The 17,231-nt window shown below is 42.9% G+C and overlaps 1 protein-coding gene across 10 annotated transcripts in view; it reads right to left on the minus strand.

Annotated features, from left to right (window-relative positions):
* Positions 1–1,516: 1,516 nt before the first annotated feature.
* Positions 1,517–17,231, minus strand: part of LOC144533002 (uncharacterized) — a 42,666-nt gene continuing 26,951 nt past the window's right edge. For all 10 annotated transcript variants that reach the window (XM_078274069.1, XM_078274031.1, XM_078274012.1 and 7 more), the window contains 3 exons: positions 14,896–14,969; positions 11,597–11,725; positions 1,517–10,407 (listed from right to left, as the gene is read on the minus strand). In XM_078274069.1, coding sequence (XP_078130195.1) covers positions 10,292–10,407; positions 11,597–11,725; positions 14,896–14,969 — 319 coding nt within the window. In that variant the 3' untranslated portion in view covers positions 1,517–10,291. The remainder of the gene's footprint in view (positions 10,408–11,596; positions 11,726–14,895; positions 14,970–17,231) is intronic.

Genomic DNA, 17,231 nt, shown 5'->3' on the forward strand with positions numbered 1-17,231 from the left:
CTCCACACATGTCAGCTGTACGCAGGGGCGTTTCTAGGATTTAGGGCAAACTTAGGCAGTGTCATCTGAAAAACAGGGGGTAGAAGCTCTTCCTGAGCCTCTCGGTGCAGGCCTGGTGTACCCGGGCCCGTTCTTCCTGACCTCACCAGGGAGAAAAGGCTGTTACCCTTGTGGTTTAAATCTTTAAATTTCTTGCAGGGTCCATCAAAACACTCTGCAGATCTCTACCTTTAAAAGGTGCCATATTGTAAACCGTGAAATTTAAGTGTCTTTTTTTTTTTTTTATTAGAAAGCAGGTTGAGGTGCTATATAAATACTGTGAAAGTATCAAAATGCTAAATCCACAGTATTTCCGTATTCAGAAACTGTGCCTTTAAAGAAGTTGTGGGTAACGTTGTGATGCCAGCTATACTCTATCTATATAGGTAGAAAGTGCCGCCACAGTGCTGTTACAGTCATTCCCCGGCTGCAATGGCGGTGAATAGACGCAGAGAGAGCAGATGCAGAAGACCCGGAAACGCTGACCAATCAGAGCACACTTTTTCGGGAGGTGGCCTTAAAGAGACAGGCGCTAAAACGGAGCGTTTCAGACAGAGGGTGAATACAAGTGTATTTAGAGGGACCGTATGAGAAAAAGAATGTGTTTCATTAATGCAGAATACAAGTATGAACCTGAAAATTAGCATAATATGGGACCTTTAAAAGTGCTTAGAAAAAAATTTGAAACATCTACGATTCACTGACAGCTGGGCAACTGTAAGCAACGATGCCAGAGACGGATATTTTAGAACTTGTGCGAATGAAACAAAAACTAGCCACATAGTTTGACACCAGTAAAGGCAAGGAAAAAAAACAAAAAAACATTTGGAAGTGTTTAAATTTGGGCCAAATGACCCTTTAAATTGGGTTTAGTGCAGGGTAAAGCTCTGGGATTAGACATGTGTCAACAGTGCACAACCTGGGAGTAAGTATAACAATGTAAGTCAACGCTGAGGGCTAAAATTCCCCATGAGCTGAAGGAGGAGACTTCAACGCAGTTGGCGCTTGTCTCCACAAAACTGGTATGAGTTGGATCCTGCGTGGGTGAATCATTGCCAGCCTGTCAAGCAATCTTTGCCAGTGCACGCCAAGACTTACAAAGGGCTCTATCTTTGCTTTCATTCCTTCAGGAAGAAGTTGAAAAGAAAGCTACTTTCATAACCAATGCAGTAACTCTGTGTGACCTGCTGGCAGTGCTGTGCAGCATTTATGAACATCCTGCAAGATGTAAATGAGCAGAAAACACAAACAGCAACACCTTAAATTGATCTGACTGCCTCACACTTAACACTTAACACCTGACAAATTGCAATTAGCAAGTCAAAGTTAGAAAAGTGCTTTAAGGCGAATTTGGAAAATATAATAATCACTTTTACCATCATTACAGGAATCATTTTTGTCAAAACAAAAAGTCATCACATACTGTATCAAGTACTTCATCTTCTCTGAACTAACATTAAAGGAACACAGCCCCATGTTTTATTTTAAAAATATACTTTTAATACAACAGCTGCATATAAATATTAAAATATACATTATACAGGTGTACAGTACACTCACACAACAAAAACAAAAAATATTAGGCTTCTATTTGTACGGCACTTCTTGTATTTTTTTGTTTGTTTTTTTCTATTTTCTTAAAGGTTACATACTGACGAAGGAATTGTACATAAAGATGTGTTAATGTGTTAACAGGTCCGAAGTATTACTGTAGTATTGTGGTTACGGAAAGACGGACAGAAAAAGGAAGAAGAGAAGTAAAGGTTGCTGTACATTATATGACATGGTTATTATTGTGGAATGTTTGCTAGTCTCTTGGTTTTCCATTCCTGCCATCATTCGACATGTTTTCAGATGGATTAAAGAGCCAGCAGGGATGTGATTACTCCGTCTTTATTCTCCCCACGGGGAGGCTTCCTTTAATACCAAGAAGGTATCATTTCATTTCTCTAACGAGACGCCGCGTTTTGAGCACATCCAATGCCGGCCTCTGATCCCGACAGAAACGACTGACTTGGTTTTGGTTAAAGCCACAAGGTGCGTCTCAGCTGCCTCGCATGTGTGTCATCGTTACATTTGAGATCCAGAGCCGAGCACCTGTGTTTTCAAATCTCTGGCTGACGTTTCAAAAAATGCAAACAGCCCTGTTCTAAAACCTTCTACCACCCACTGTTCATGTAGAACAGACTGCTAAATGAACATGTGGTATGTGTGTCGGTAGATTAGACCGAGGGCGTAACTTTGGGTTTAACATTGGGGGGGGAGATCTCCATCTATCTAGGGAGGTCCCCGGACATGTATGCATGCATTGAAAAAAGCGACAAAAACATAAAAAAAAAAATTAAAAAAATTAAAAACGTGAAAAAAATCAGCAAAAAGGTCAAGAGGTGACAAATCCGGAAAAAGCGTCAAAAACTTCGAAAAAGGTGACAAAAACTGTCCAAAAACGTTACAAAAAGCGGAAAAAATATCGGAAAAAACCCAGACACAAGCATTCCAAATATGACAAAAATGCCACAAAAACCTTGGAAAAAAAGCACAGTTTTGATTATTGCATTATCCCCCCCCCCCCAGTGAATTCCGCCTATGGATTAGGCTCTCATGAGTTGGTATTTCACGAATTTAACCAGATGTAACATGTTAATTCATGACATTTAGAGGTGCTGGTAGGTGGATTCTCTTACCTTTTGGACAGAGCCAGGCTAACCGTTTCCCCCTTGTTTCCATTCTTTATGCTAAGCTAACCAATCTGCTGGCGGTGGCTTCATGTTTAACAGACAGATATGAGATAGCAGGTATCGATCTTCTCATCTGACTCTCAGGAAGAATGTTTTTTGCGGATTTCCCAAAATGTCAAACTATTCTTTTAAACATTAAAACTGTGCTGTCTGGCTGCCTGAATTCAAAGCAGTCAAGCAGACCAACGATGCCATACATCATTCAAAAACTTTGTGTGCAAATTGATTGCAACGGTCTAATAATCATGAATTAATTAAATGTAATATAGACCAAGCATTTCCCAAAATAGGGAAGGTATTTGCAGGTATTCGAATCATCAATAACTCTTCTGTTTATTTGGATCCAAATTGGTTCTGTCCACTGCAGAATAATAATATAATAGTGAAGATATTGATATCATATGAAACTAGATGACCTAATGCATCCATTGGTACCATCCATGTCATGCTAAAATGTCAATAAAGGGGCTAAATAATGCTCCAAAGTTAGGCTAAAATCTGGTGAGGGAAAAACTGGCATGGGCATTTACAAAGGGGTCCCTTGACCGCTCACCTCAAGATATCTGAATTAAAACGGATTATGTGGGTACCCACAAGTCTCTGCTTTACAGACATGGTAAGCCCATGCTGTTTTGGGCATATCTGGTACCCCTAAAATTGCACGTCCCCATTAAAATGGTCTAAAACCGCCACTGAGTACATGTAGGGATCTCATCGCTCACATAAAGAAAGTTTTTCAGGGTCTTTAAATGACCTTCGGGATTTTTGAAAGATCGCCAGAGATCTATACATTTCATAAAAACAGACGCTCAGCTTTGTGACTTGAATGTAGTGAGGAAACATGAGAGGCACAAACTGGAGCTAGCTTCAGCCAGTTCCACAACACTTCGGCTTCACTGATGAGAGAACTCCACGTGGACCAGCGGGTCTAAACAGACACCTACCCCCCCCCCCATCAGGCTTCTTCCCAGATGGAGGCTTCCAGGGTCAGAGACAAAAAGATACGGGGCTTCAAGACGCAGGCTGCAGCAGCAAGCGGCAGCGATTGCTCCTCATTGTCCTCTGCAGCTGTCAGAATGTGACAGGGGAGAGGGGGGGGGGGGGATTAAGAGGTTTGGGATAAACTATCCCGAGGCCATAGCTAAGTGCCGTTTCCCCCGGCACTCCTCTGCCCGGAGGCCCGCGGCCTTTGAAACTGGAGAAGCCCCAGTGTCTCCGACAATGTGAGCGCTGAGGCAGAGTGAGGACAGGCACCGGGAGGTCAGCAGCGTCCCACCAGTGTAGGCTTACTGATGGGTCTATTCAGCTCGCCGGTCAACAACGCCCCCGGTCCAAAACCACACGGCGCTCCCATGAAAGGTGGTGAAGGGATGGAGGGAGGGAGGCCAACAGCTCCTCCCGGTCCAAGTCACTCCAACGCTACGTCTCCGTGTGTCTTAATCGACTCAACTTAGAGTTTTCCCAGCAGGGACTATTTTTAAACTGTCAATATCTTAAACCCAAGTATGTCAGCACCGGCACAAATTGAAGGGAAATGCCTCTTTGCATTGAGACAACTGTCAAACCTATCTAGCCAATTAGGGTGCAGCCAACAATCAATGCATCTTTGTTATTGTTTAGTCTGTAAAATATCTGAAAATTGTGAAAAATCACAAGTTCCAAGAGCCAAAGTTGAGGGTTTCAAACGGTTTGTTTCTCCAAAGGTATTGAATTTGAAATTATGTAAAACAAAGATATGCAGCAAATTCTAATATAACAGAAGCTGGAAACAGCTAACGTTTGTTTTAAGTGACTCGAATGATTCATTGATTAGCAACATTGTTGTTTCATCCCAATTTTGTGTTGACTGACTAGCCCCCAGATGTCTACCAAATGTGTCTCTGTCACGTCACCGCCACGCTTCAAATGTCCACCGGAAGCATTTTTCGAAGCGACGAAGCCACTTTAGTGAGACGGTTAGCTGAAAATAAAGACTGGAAACAGCTAGCACCTAAAGCTTACTAGTCTCGCATTGCCAGACCTTCCTCCACAGCGCTGCGGAGGAGGGTCTGGCTAGTCCACACAGCATTCTGGGATGGGAGAAAAACGTGCTCTGGTTTATTGGCATTTCTTCAAACCAATCACAATCGTCTTCTAAGCGCCAGATGGAGCAACGGCGCCGGAAAGGAACGTGTTTTGGTGGATTATCTGCTCGTTCAAAAGTTGTTTTAGTCGTGCAACAGAAAACTCAGATTGGACAGATAGTCTAGCTAGCTGTCTGGATTTACCCTGCAGAGATCTGAGGAGCAGTTAAACAGGGCTCTCAAGTTTTGAAGACAGGCAAGAGTGACATTCTATCCGCATGGTGACTAATGAAGCGGGGGGTCTGCGGGTCCTCCCCCAGAACATTTTGAGCATTAAACACTTCATTTCCTGCATTCTGGTGAATTTGTATGCACTTATTTCTACCTTTTTCTGAATCAATTTATGCTGGAAATATCTTTATGTAAAGGGAAACCGATTACAGTCCAAATATAAAAACATAATGGAATATATTGCAATAAGGCTCTCAGGCATTCTGTATCGCTTTCATCTATTTATTCTCCTGTAGTTCGACTTTTCTAATTATATCTGAGTCACCACACACATCATTTACTCTTCCCTCCTCTTTTGCATCTTCTGTTGAGGAAGTAACCTCCTTAAATGTGCATATGACAATTATTCACCTCAATGATACATTAAGTCATTTTAATGTATTAATAAACCCCTGGACTGTAATATTATTAAGTTTGAGCAAGATTTCTGCTCATGTTCAAAACTTTGTGCACATTCAAAATATATCTGGGTTCTCTGAGATTTGGAGGAGTCGTGATATTTTGAGAAAAATAAAGTTATAATAGTCACTATATTTCAGAAAATAATCTACCTGCACCATAGTCTGCTGTGCATTACGTGATTGCTCTGCTGATGCGGTAGATCTCAGACGCGCTTGATTCCTGCCGGGTCCATAGCGAGAGCGGCGCGCCAGAGAAATTTTGGGCACTGCGGCATATTAAATATATTATAGTTTTTCCGCGTGAGAAATACAATGTGTGGCGGGAGTGCGTGACAAAAGACCGAAATGAGTGACTGTCACGCTCAATGCGTGACACTTGAGAGCCCTGGATAAAGCAACACCAGAGCACTTTTCCCGCTTCGATCCCCCTACAGGTTGGAAGCGGAATTGTCCATTACCGCTGTCGTAATGTCTCATTATGTCTCTCATGTCTTACTACAGCCATGGGATTTACGACACTGCATGATCTGTCATGGTTGTAGCGGTCTGCCGTTAGCCTCATGGATGTATGGAATGAATGGTTAGCCTCCACCGGGAAGCTAACGCTAGCTAATTCAGCTAACCGCTAGCTGACAGCTTGATTCAGTCTAAAATAACGTTAACTCAAACTAAACACTGGGAAAAGCAGGCTAGAGCTAAATTAAGACTTTACAGTAAGAACAATAAAGACAAGTATTGATTGATTGTATTTTAAATGAGCACAAGTAAAGTAGAACTGACGTAACAACTGTTATATATTTTAACGGTTATTTTCAGGTTTGAGGGTCTTTTAAAGTTATTACATGCTGTCTCAGCTAGCGGTTAGCCGAATTAGCTGTTTCCCCCTGTTTCCAGTCTTTATGCTATGCTAAGCTAAGCTAACAGATTACTGGCTGTAGCTGCATATTTACTGCACGGACGTGAGAGTGGTGTCTTTTTGCAAGTAAACTTCATTGGCGGACACTGGCACATTGATAATGTCCATCCAAACCTTCTCTTTCTCCGAAAAAAAAGCCAGTGAGCACATCAGGCAGAGTTTCAGGACTGTTTACTCTCTGTATCAGTTCTATATTCTTTTAAAAACCCAGCGGTTCCTTGGTTGACCCTGTAATGACCAGCATGCACGTAGGCAGCTACAGAGACAGTGACCAAACAACAGACATCTTTGAGTCATTCCAGGTGCCCTCCCGCGCCACCCCCCTCACATATCTGCCTCCTGCTTCCAGGTACACATAAACAGAAACTTTCTGGGAAAGTGACTCAGGAATGTGAGCAGAGAGCAAGTGGCCTTGCCAAACAAAACTGGTCACTCCTCATTAAAGCTTTACAGTTAAAAGGGGAAAACAATTCATGGTACAAAAGTGTTTCCTTAAAGAGGAATAATGCTACAGTTTCAAATCAAGCCTTGAGCGAGAGCTCACAAGTTGCTCGAAAATCCGGCTTCATCATGTCTTGCTTGTTGTTTTGGATCTGTGGCAGGAATTCGCTGTGTTAAGTAGTTTTTTTGGCATATAGACGAATGTACACAGCAGATGGCGTTTTCTGTCACATGACACCACTTTGGAGCAAAGACGACATCAGGACAAACTCGTGCATTCAAAGTGGAATCTCTCTTAAACCCCAAAGACCTCGTTCTCCTCAGAGGTGACAGATGGGAACATTTTAAACGTTACTGATGTGTACAGTCGTTTCCTGCTGTTTTCCTCTCTCTGTGTTTGTTGTTGCGCGAGGGCACGTGAAGGAAGCTGCAGCCAGCATGAGATTCCTGATCTTGTGACTGCGCTGGCAGCGTCGCCAGCTTCCCAAGCCCTCGGGAGAAAGTGGAACGGAGGTTAGGGAGCCACTTCTCCGCAGCAGAAAAAAGGGCGCAGACTACACCTTTAACCAAAACGGGTGGAGTCTTTTTCTCTACTTTGTCCTAGATTGTCTTTTTTTTTTTTTTCTTTTGCTGGAAAACGATCACATGAAAACCTGACCAGGTTTCTGTGGTGATGTTTAAAAAGACTCAGTGACTTCAGAGCCTCGTGCTGCTGCATCGTCAGACTGTCAGTCTGTCTTTTTTCACGTCAGAGCTTAAAAAAGCTCTGTTCACCAGCAGCAGACCTGCATGATGAAACCCAGGAATCCTCCTGTTTACAGTACAGTTCTATACTCATGCAACCAAGTGCCACATTTCCCAGAATTAAAAAAGGAAACGGGAGACAAACTGCCCTGAACTCTGGCGTCCACAGCTTTAAAAAAAATAAATAAATAAAAAAATAAAAAAAAATAAAAATGACCACGAGTGAGACCTCGAGGAGGTGAAGAGTGTAAGGTTCACCCCTGCTCTCCTGGTTGAGACAGGAAATGGAGTTTTCCATAGGAGAGGGCATGTTAAAGCGCAGCAGCTTTTGGAACGCAGCCCAGACGGGAGCTCGTCAAGGTTGAAAAAAAATAAAGAAATAATACAAAATGGGGGAGGGGGGGGAATTGCTTAGCAAACAGACACTTATATTTCCCAGAGTTGATGTTCACAGAAACCAGGTGCCAGCTACTGTTTTCACATATGGATCTGAATCTGAAAAAGGAAAAAAAAATATATTTTGGTTGACTTTTTTTTGGCTGTACTATGTGATCGGACCCGACACAGGCCGGCAGTTTTTTTTCTTCGGAGTAAAGTCAAGTGAGGCCAAGCTGGGAGCAGAAGTCATGGGTTACGTTTTCCCTCGTAATAGGGTTCAAGGTCAGGCATAATAACACAGGTCCCTGTGGCTTTAAGCTCCAGGCACTTCAGAAAGGCGTCATTATGCAAACAAACTGCCTACTACAACAGCACATGTTCGCAGGCCAAAACCCAGTCAGCAGTTACTGCCTGATGCCTCCGCTCAGGTTTGCATTGCCTTTTTTCTTCTTTTTTTTTTTTGTTATTTTTTTCATATTTTTTTTTTCATCATACAGTAGCACCATACTGAAACAAACCGAGACCGCTCGGTAACAAAGCGCTAAGCGCCCACAACAAGCCTCTCAAACAATCTGTCTTTAGACAAAAGGTGCCAAGAGCCTTTTTTTTTCTTCTTCTTCTTTTTTTTTTTTTGCTTTTTGAGGATCTGAAGCCCTCTTTGAAGGTGCTTAGTTGCTCTTACCACAGTGCAATTCAAAGGGTCCTTGACTATTTTTTTTCTCTCTTTCTCTCTCTCTCTTTTTACGTCCAACAACATTTAGAGACCTTGGACAGGTTGGTCTACAGCGTCAGCAAAGACCACAGAAGAAAGGCAAATTTCAAAACTCTCAAGACACCCACTATGTGGGCTGTGTGGCATTGCCAAATAACAAAAATCATAATAAAAAAAAAAAAACAACATATTTGCTTTCTAGATCTACAATTACTTTTTTTTCTCTATTTGTCATTGCAATTCAGGAAGGTGCGCTACATAATCTGGTCAGGGGTTGAGGAGAGGGCTTGAGGGAAGTTATTGAGGACACTTCCCTTTTCGTGGATCAAAATAAAGCCACTGCAGAGAAGCTAAAAAGGAGCACCCCAGGCTGCAGAGCTAAAAAGCTGACAGTCATTTCCTGTCTGTCTGTCTGTCTGTCTGTCACACCACGGCCTCTCAGGTCCATGATAGTAGTGCATTTAGTAAAGGGGATTAAAAGTTCATCCTTTGAGGATGCATGTGGGGTAAACATGACAACAATGAGAATATTCCCCTCCCTCACTTCCCAAAACAGAACGATGTGTTAATGGTTGGCAGCATCTGAAGCAGTGAGAGGTTTTGGTGTCTGAGTGGTTCAGCAGTATCTTTGGTCAGTTTGAATTAAGGTGCAGTTTTCTCTTCTTTTTTTTTTACTTTGCTTACATTTTGATGGGGTGAAGGGGGAGTTAAAGAGGGTGGATGGGAGGGTTATTGTTATTCTTTTTTCCCCCAAAAACAAATGCGCTGTAGTTTCCATTAACAGCTGGACTCCCGTCACTTGTTACTGACTTTTTTTTAGATGCCGTTGCAATCCGAATGGTATGCAGTGCTTCTATAGGAGCCCAGCCAAATAAAAAATTTAATAAAAAGCACACACCTACTTCTTTGTCTTCCAGGCCTGGGGCTCCTCCCACTTCCTTATTTTTTTTTTTAGCACTTCCTCTATCCTCAAATGCCCCCTCGCCCTCGCCTCACTACCGGCCCCCCTGCCGACAACTACGACCATCTACAAAACAGTGCAATGTCTATTCATAGGCACACTGGGGTACGAATACAGCACACAGAGGGAGAGAGGAACACTATACACCCATACAGTATGTTACATGTCCAACACACACGCACGCACACACACACACACACACACACACACACACACAGACAGACAGACAGACAGACAGACAGACAGAACACACAGACGTCAGCAGCAGCAGCTCTGGCCTTGTGGTGGTTGTGGTGCAGTCTGCAGAGACAGAGCGGTGAAGACGGCTACTGTTTTGGAGAGGAGAGGACCAGGAGCACGGTGTCAATTTACTCCCATTTTGTTTAGGCTATTTCTTCCTCCTTCTTTCTCCCCCAGCATCTCCACCTCGTCATCTCTTCGCTCCTACTCGAAATGTGTACATGGTGGGAGTGCAGGCGGTGCAGAGAAGCTTGGTCAGGTCAGGTTGCTTGGTTGGTGCTGGGAGGGGAAGGGGTGGGAGGAGGAGGAGGAGGAGGAGGAGGAGGAGGAGGAGGAGGAGGAGGGGAGGATGCTGGGTGAGTTTTGTTTAACCCGCCACCTCATCCACTCCCTGCGGGGGCTCTTTGCGCCGGTTCTGACCGCCCGCGCTGGCTGCCAAAATCCTCTGCACAAAGTCTTTGGTCCGCCCGGCAACTAAAGGACCTGCAGTTGCCATGGAAATAAATTAGACAGTGCGATGGAAAGATAAAAGGACAAAACAGAAATAGCTCCTCAAAAGACAGTCGTGAATGTGGCAGAATATTTCATGTTTTATAAAATAGCTCCGAGTACAGACACCCAAAAACTAAAAGAAGCATTGCTGTAGTGGCTGCAATGCCGCTTTCTCTGTTGTGACCAATGGTTATGTTTAGGGTTAGGGTTAGCTGCCTGGAAGGCGCCGGTGGAGGCAAAAAACACCATCGAGCGTCCCCTTTTTAAAGTACTTGGTGATAAACGTGTTTATTAAAATTGACAACTTAAAGGTGCTGTAGGTAGGATTACGAAGATCCAGGACTTAGCAAAAAACCTGATTGGTGCATCTGAACAGGGAGCGGTGGATTTTTGCAAATCTCACTACAGGCTGTAGGTGGTGCCAGAGGAGCTGGATTTAAAAACTACCTGCTTCATGTAGTTCTACGGGAACATAGGGTCAGTTTCAGCAAATATGACAGAAAGTTAGTTTTATAAGGCTTACCTACTGCACCTTTAAGAGGACAATTTTCAGAATCAGAAAACGTAAAGCCGAATGAATAAGTGGACTGCACACAGTTTAGTCAGAAGCTAGTTAATGTGGAATCAGTGGAACAAAATACACATAATGAAGTTTACTACCTATTTCAAGCTTTCTATTTGTATGAGGACTGCACGATATGAGGAAACTATGCGATGACGCTGTTGAATATCGCTATAACGATATTACTTGCGATAAATAAACAGATATTAAAAGTGTCCTCAGTTCTGCATTTCTGCTGTTTTCAGTATTCTGCTTAACTCTATATATATAAGAGGCACCACTAAAAAAAAGTTTCATTTTTAAAGTGCGTTTTTTTTTAACGATATTTTCTTTCTTCTAACACAAAAAAATCTCACGATATGCCGCAGCCTTTCGCGATGTGTTTATTGCGCCAGTTGATATTGCCATGATGATAACGTATATATTGTGCAGCCCTAATTTGTATGGCGTTACATGAAACATGTTATATGCTAACAATGTTAAAGTGAACCTCCACAACCATTTGTAACCAGCGATACGTCAGTGGTTTGGAGGATCTTTGTATTTATCTCATAACAGGACAAAACACATGCTTTTTCTTTTTAAGATTTGGGGAGTTGCCGTGTTTGTGTGTCTCACCGCTGGAGTCTCGGAGGATGTCTTCCAGGCGCTGGGTCATCCCTCGCTCGTCCGTGTCCTCCTCCCCGCTGCTCTCCACCCGCAGTCGGATCACCTCCTTGATCCGCAGCAGCGCTCCCAGCAGGTTCTCTGTGCGACGGAAAAACAAAATAAGATTCTTTTTTTTCCCCCGATCTCAAAAAAGAAAACCGATGCCTGATGATGAAGCAGGTATAACACAGCTAGAAGACAAAAGCACAAACCCTTCCCTTCTCATCACCTCCTTCCTGTGAAATAAACCCCGAAAACTGGAAGTGCAATAACATTATGTATATAGTGCCGCCACATTGTGTTGCTTTATCTTGATTGTTATATTTTACTATATCTATATTTCTATTTTTTGGGCATTTTATGCCTTTATTAGATATGACAGCTCAGACATGAAAGGGGAGAGAGAGGGGGAATGACATGCAGCAAAGGACCGCAGGTCGGAACCGAACCCGTGGCTACTGCGGCGTATGCTCTACCAGGTGAGCTACCAAGGCGCCCTAAATGTTCTATTTTGTTGTTATTTTATATTTTACTTATTTTATTAGATTTGACTGTGATATTGAGATCTGCTAAACTGTGTTTCGTTGTTGAAAACAATGACAATAAAGATCTATTCTATTCTAAGATGATGAAAAACATCTGCAATGAAGTCACCTATTGACAGTTTCATCCTGTGGAGAGCAGTGCCACAGAAATATACTACAAGCTAAATAGAGGCTGGCTATATAATGACATTTTTCAATGAAGCCAAAACGTTTTTTTTGTTTTTTTTCTTCCAATACCTGACTTTAAAGAATATTGCCACCGTTTGTTTCACCCACCAATTCATTAAACAAAACAAGCCTAAAAACTAAACACATCAGCGGTTAAATACACACACACACACACACACACTTACTTTCCTGTTGAAACTGCTGCTGAGCATGTAGGCCGTGTTTTGTATAGATGCAAATTACAGTGATGGGGAGAGAAAGGACGGAGGGAGCAAGTGAATGAGATAGAATAATTAAAAAAATTTTAAAAAAAAAAGTGTCACAGGAGGGAGAGGAGGAAAAGAGGAAGCGAGGGGGATGTGTGAGGTTGAGCCCTGTGTGTGTTTTGGCTTCCTGCCAGTGGGACAAAAAGTTTGAGGGAGCCGCAACTGGAAGCCTTCCGTGCCCGGGAATCAGGAATGACTGGAATGTTAAAAAGGACAGAGGGACAAAGACAGTTGGATGCTGGTTGGGGTTGAATTCAAAGAGATTAAACTAAACCGGAGGAGGAGGAAGAGGGGGAAGGAGGAGGCGGACCGGGCTGACATATTTGGCAGAGTAGAAGTGTTGATTATCTTGTTACTATCAGGTTTCTGCAGTAACATGATTTCTTAAACAGGGCATCTTCAAAGTGGCCTTGAAAAGATGCTCTCTCAGTAGTTTATAGCTTCATTTGCATGTTATTCTTATTAATTATAAAAGCTTCATCACTCCGCAGCCATGAGATGTGTTAGCGAAATGAGCAGTTTGGCTTCGTTGCGATTCAATCCTCAATGATTGTAACTGCTGCTGTGTGTAAAATTCAATTTATTCATTTGGGAACTTGGTATTCCTCACTAGAAAAGCCTTTAACGTGGTTACATTTCTGCTGAAGACACCTGATTTCCGATAAATCAACTTTAAATGAGTCCACGGCTGAACACAAGGTTATTTGTAAAATGTAGACAAATTCACACCGTAAGAAATAAACTGGGTTCTTCAGTATCAGAATATTATATTAGAGGCATGCCTGAAATAAAAGAGCACCTCTGCCAACGTCAGAAGAAATTATAACACTTCTATGAAAAAGGACATCAACCCTGAGGGAAAGAGAACAGAAGTGCTACATCACACAGCAGAGGTTAAATATTTCATGAGTGAGGCTCATGAGAGTCATCTATAAGCTAGATCAGTAATGAGACGGTGCATCAGGATCTGTCAGGGGCTGACGGTGATCAAACACGATGTATGTTTGCGTTGTGGTAATTCAGAGATCAGAGGAGCACAGTGTGAGGAGAAACAGGAAACCTTCTTAGTTGGAAAAACAAGACATTATGTAGGTAATGTATAGACTGTTGCGCCTTTAGCGTTCATTTACACTGACTGTTATCGGTCCGGCGAAAAACAAAGGTCTTTCTATTTATTTAGAATTGGGGGGGGGTAGTGCATTTAGGCTGCAGCGGTGGGGGCCTCAACTGCAAATTTTGAGACAAATTCAACTTTTGGAGAAATGCAACCCGACGTCACGCTGCGGTGCCTAGTCATGTAACCAGCGATAAGACTCGTAAGGCAGTGTGAGATAAAGCTGGAATCAGGCCTTAAAACTTAGGCCCGACAAGCCCGAGCCCGACAGAATTCAGCCTGAGCCCAACAAGTACATTTTGATTGACAGCTTTTTAAAAGCCCGAACCCATTTACAGCCCGACATTATTCAAATGTGCGCACGCACACAGCTTTTTTGCCTTTTGTCAGGAATGAGTAATTTATACATTTAACATTATTTATTCATGACTAACGTAGGCTATACCTGCCTCCGTTTCACCTCCTCAGCATCCACTCAATTACCGTGCAACCCGGAGCGCAAGCCCGAGCCCGGCACGAGACTGGCACGAGCCCAGCCCAAGCTCGTGTAAAATGATAGAAATTAAGACCGAACCCAAAGATCTTCAGCTCTAGTGTGAGAGTCCGGCACAGGAAACAGGAAATGGCATTGCCTCTATTGCTGCCACAAGTAAGTGTTTTAAAACACTATGGAGGGTAAAAAAACAAACCACAAGCACATAACTGCCTGCGATTCTTTTGCTCCCGAAAAACCGGCACTGTGGCGGCATTATGCCCCCTTCGCTTGGTTCTGTGTGAATAAACAAAGCCGGCATAACGGCCTTCACTGCGGCGCTATTGCGGAATCTCGGTGTGAAAGAGGCTAGTGTCCTTAATCTGCTCTCACATGACCAACCTTATTTTCCTTTAGAATGGCGACACTGAATCATGCGCTTTGGCATATTGAGTGAATCCTCACGGTCAGGTAAACAACTTTAAACCTCCAACTTTTCATGAATAAAGAAGCACAGCCTTGCAGTGCATTTCAGAGTTCATCCAATTTGGTTTAAACAAATTCAATAATGCCAGCAGGAACGTCTCCATCTACAAAGTAGTAAGAAGAACATAATCCTTCAGTTGGAGTTTAAAAAAAAAAAAATTAAAAAAAATTAAAATAGCAGTTCGATGTGCTGTATGTGTGCAATGTGCAGTACTGACCATACTCCTGGTTGAGCCCCCACAGCTTGATTTTGTTGGCTTCGTGCTGGGCCTTCTTCTTCAGCCTGCAGGCCCTGGAAAACAGATGGGGGAAAGAGAGCACCGTCATTCTCTGGAATAGGAGACCCTGTTCTAGTATTCCCATTCTCCACGTGGTGCTGTTAGTGAGTCTGCGGGGTTCACGCGGAGAGCAGCTGGAGGGCGATAAGTGGATGATTTATTTCTAAACTGTGAGGGAGATTGACTGGAAGCCTCCCTCGACCCTCCGCTCATCGGCTACCATTTGACACGACGACTCTGACGGGATACGGCCGGTTCAGAGTATTTGGTGTTGAAAGAAGGCAGCAGAGAGTGAATCAATTAATGCCTGTTAAATATTCATGCCTCTCACGGGGACTGCTCTCTACAGCGTGCAGATCATTTCTTTTTTCTTGCAGCTGTGAGTCAGCTAAACCAAACTTCAGGAAACAAAACACTTGCAAACCAGTAGGGTTGGACACACTACTTCCTCTGTGTTCCCCCCCCTCTCCTGTAAATTCTCCATTTGTACCACATTCCCTGCTGGTTTAAAGAGGATGTGGACGACGACAACACAACAATTTAGCTGTTCCTAATCATTACCGGGATGTTCCAACATGCACCACAGGATTTTTTTAATGTGTAAATGTGTTTCCCTACCTTCCAACAAGACTGTAAAATACACCATCAATAGAAGAGTTTAGTCAAAACTAGTCTCACATTGCCAGACCTATCTCCACAGCGCTGTGGAGTAAGGTCTGTCTTCACCACAGATAACATTACAGGATAGGAGAAAAAAAAAAAAACGCTCTGGGTTGTTTGAATTTCTTTAAACCAATCACAATCGTCTTGGGTGGCGCTAAGCTCTGGACGCAGCGACGGTGGCTCTGCAAAATAGTCTCGGGAAAAAACTTGTTTAGGTGGAATATTTGCACCTCGCAAAAGAAAACGCCACATACAATATTAAATGAAGTTAACTGTTCACACAATACAGTAACGTGAGCTATTTAAAATTAGCTGGTACATGATACATGGTTAAACGTTATTGGTTCTTACCAGTGCAGAGCTCGACATTAAGGCTTGTCCGCTTGTCCGGGACAAGTTGATTTTTTTGTAGGGCAAGTGGAAGAGAAATTTACTTGCCCCACTGGACAAGTTAAAACTCAAACAAAATAAAATGCCATGTTACTTCACGTTCTGTGCCACTCATTACGTCCATGTTACCGATTTTATTTTACCGATTTGAAATGAATACATTAACTAACGTTAGACCCAGCGGTAGCGGGTCAACGGACCGCTAACATTAGACCCAGCCCGCCGTTCAGCCCATTCTCTGTAAGCGATGCAACATGAAAGCACCGCGGAACCAGCAAGTCAGCCAGCGTTAGTTGGCTAACGTTAGCTTGCTAGCTCCGCCTTATCCCCCTCGCCACATCGTTCACAGAAAACGAGCCGAATACAGATGTCACTCATGGCGATAGCAATGTGCTTTGTGTGGATGAAGCACGAAGTTAATTTGACTCATTTAGCGGCCGGCTCTCTGCCTCGTAGCGTTACTACTCCGCTGCTCGTTTGTCCGTCAGTTATTGTAAAACCTCAGCTCCGCGACTTGCCGGATTCAATATCCACTAATAATCAATTGTAAAGTAGCTACACCTTTTAAAGGCTCCCTTGGTAAATCAGCCTCTGCCAGGTAGAAAGTGAAATTGTAGGAAAAAAAAAGTTAACACCAACATTTAGTGGCAAAATCCATTATGTCTACAAAATTATTTTAGATATAGTAGAAGTTCAAGTCACCACTACCTCTGGTGATACACTGCACACCGGCGTGCAATGTATTACTTTGTAATATGGAACCTGGAGATCCTTTTTTCTATTCTTGTTCTAAATCTATTGTTGGGACACGTTAGTTTCAACTGAATTTTATTAATGTTGATAGAGTTTGGATGCTTTCAATGGTTTGTTCGAATTCTGCATTAGCAAAACACACAAAAAAAATCTATTATTAAATGATAAATCTTTACCCGGACAAGTGACTTTTGTGCATGGACAAGTGAAATGTAAATGTGCTTGTCCAAAGGACAAGTGCCTCAAAAAGTTAATGTCGAGCCCTGCAGTGTATCTCCGTGTGTACTTCATCCACAGCAATAACCCCCAATCGGTCCCAAAACGTCCCAATTAGAGAGGAAATGCCGTAAACATATTCTTTGTTAATCTTTACAATCATTCCCCGAAAGAACCAAGCAGGCCTGCCTTGTTGCACGATCCAAATTTCCTTCAAAACTTGCCATTTTCAGCGTGTAGCTTACTAGCTTAAA

This window comes from Sander vitreus, chromosome 2 (assembly GCF_031162955.1).
Source record: "Sander vitreus isolate 19-12246 chromosome 2, sanVit1, whole genome shotgun sequence".
Taxonomy (NCBI): Eukaryota; Metazoa; Chordata; class Actinopteri; order Perciformes; family Percidae; genus Sander; species Sander vitreus.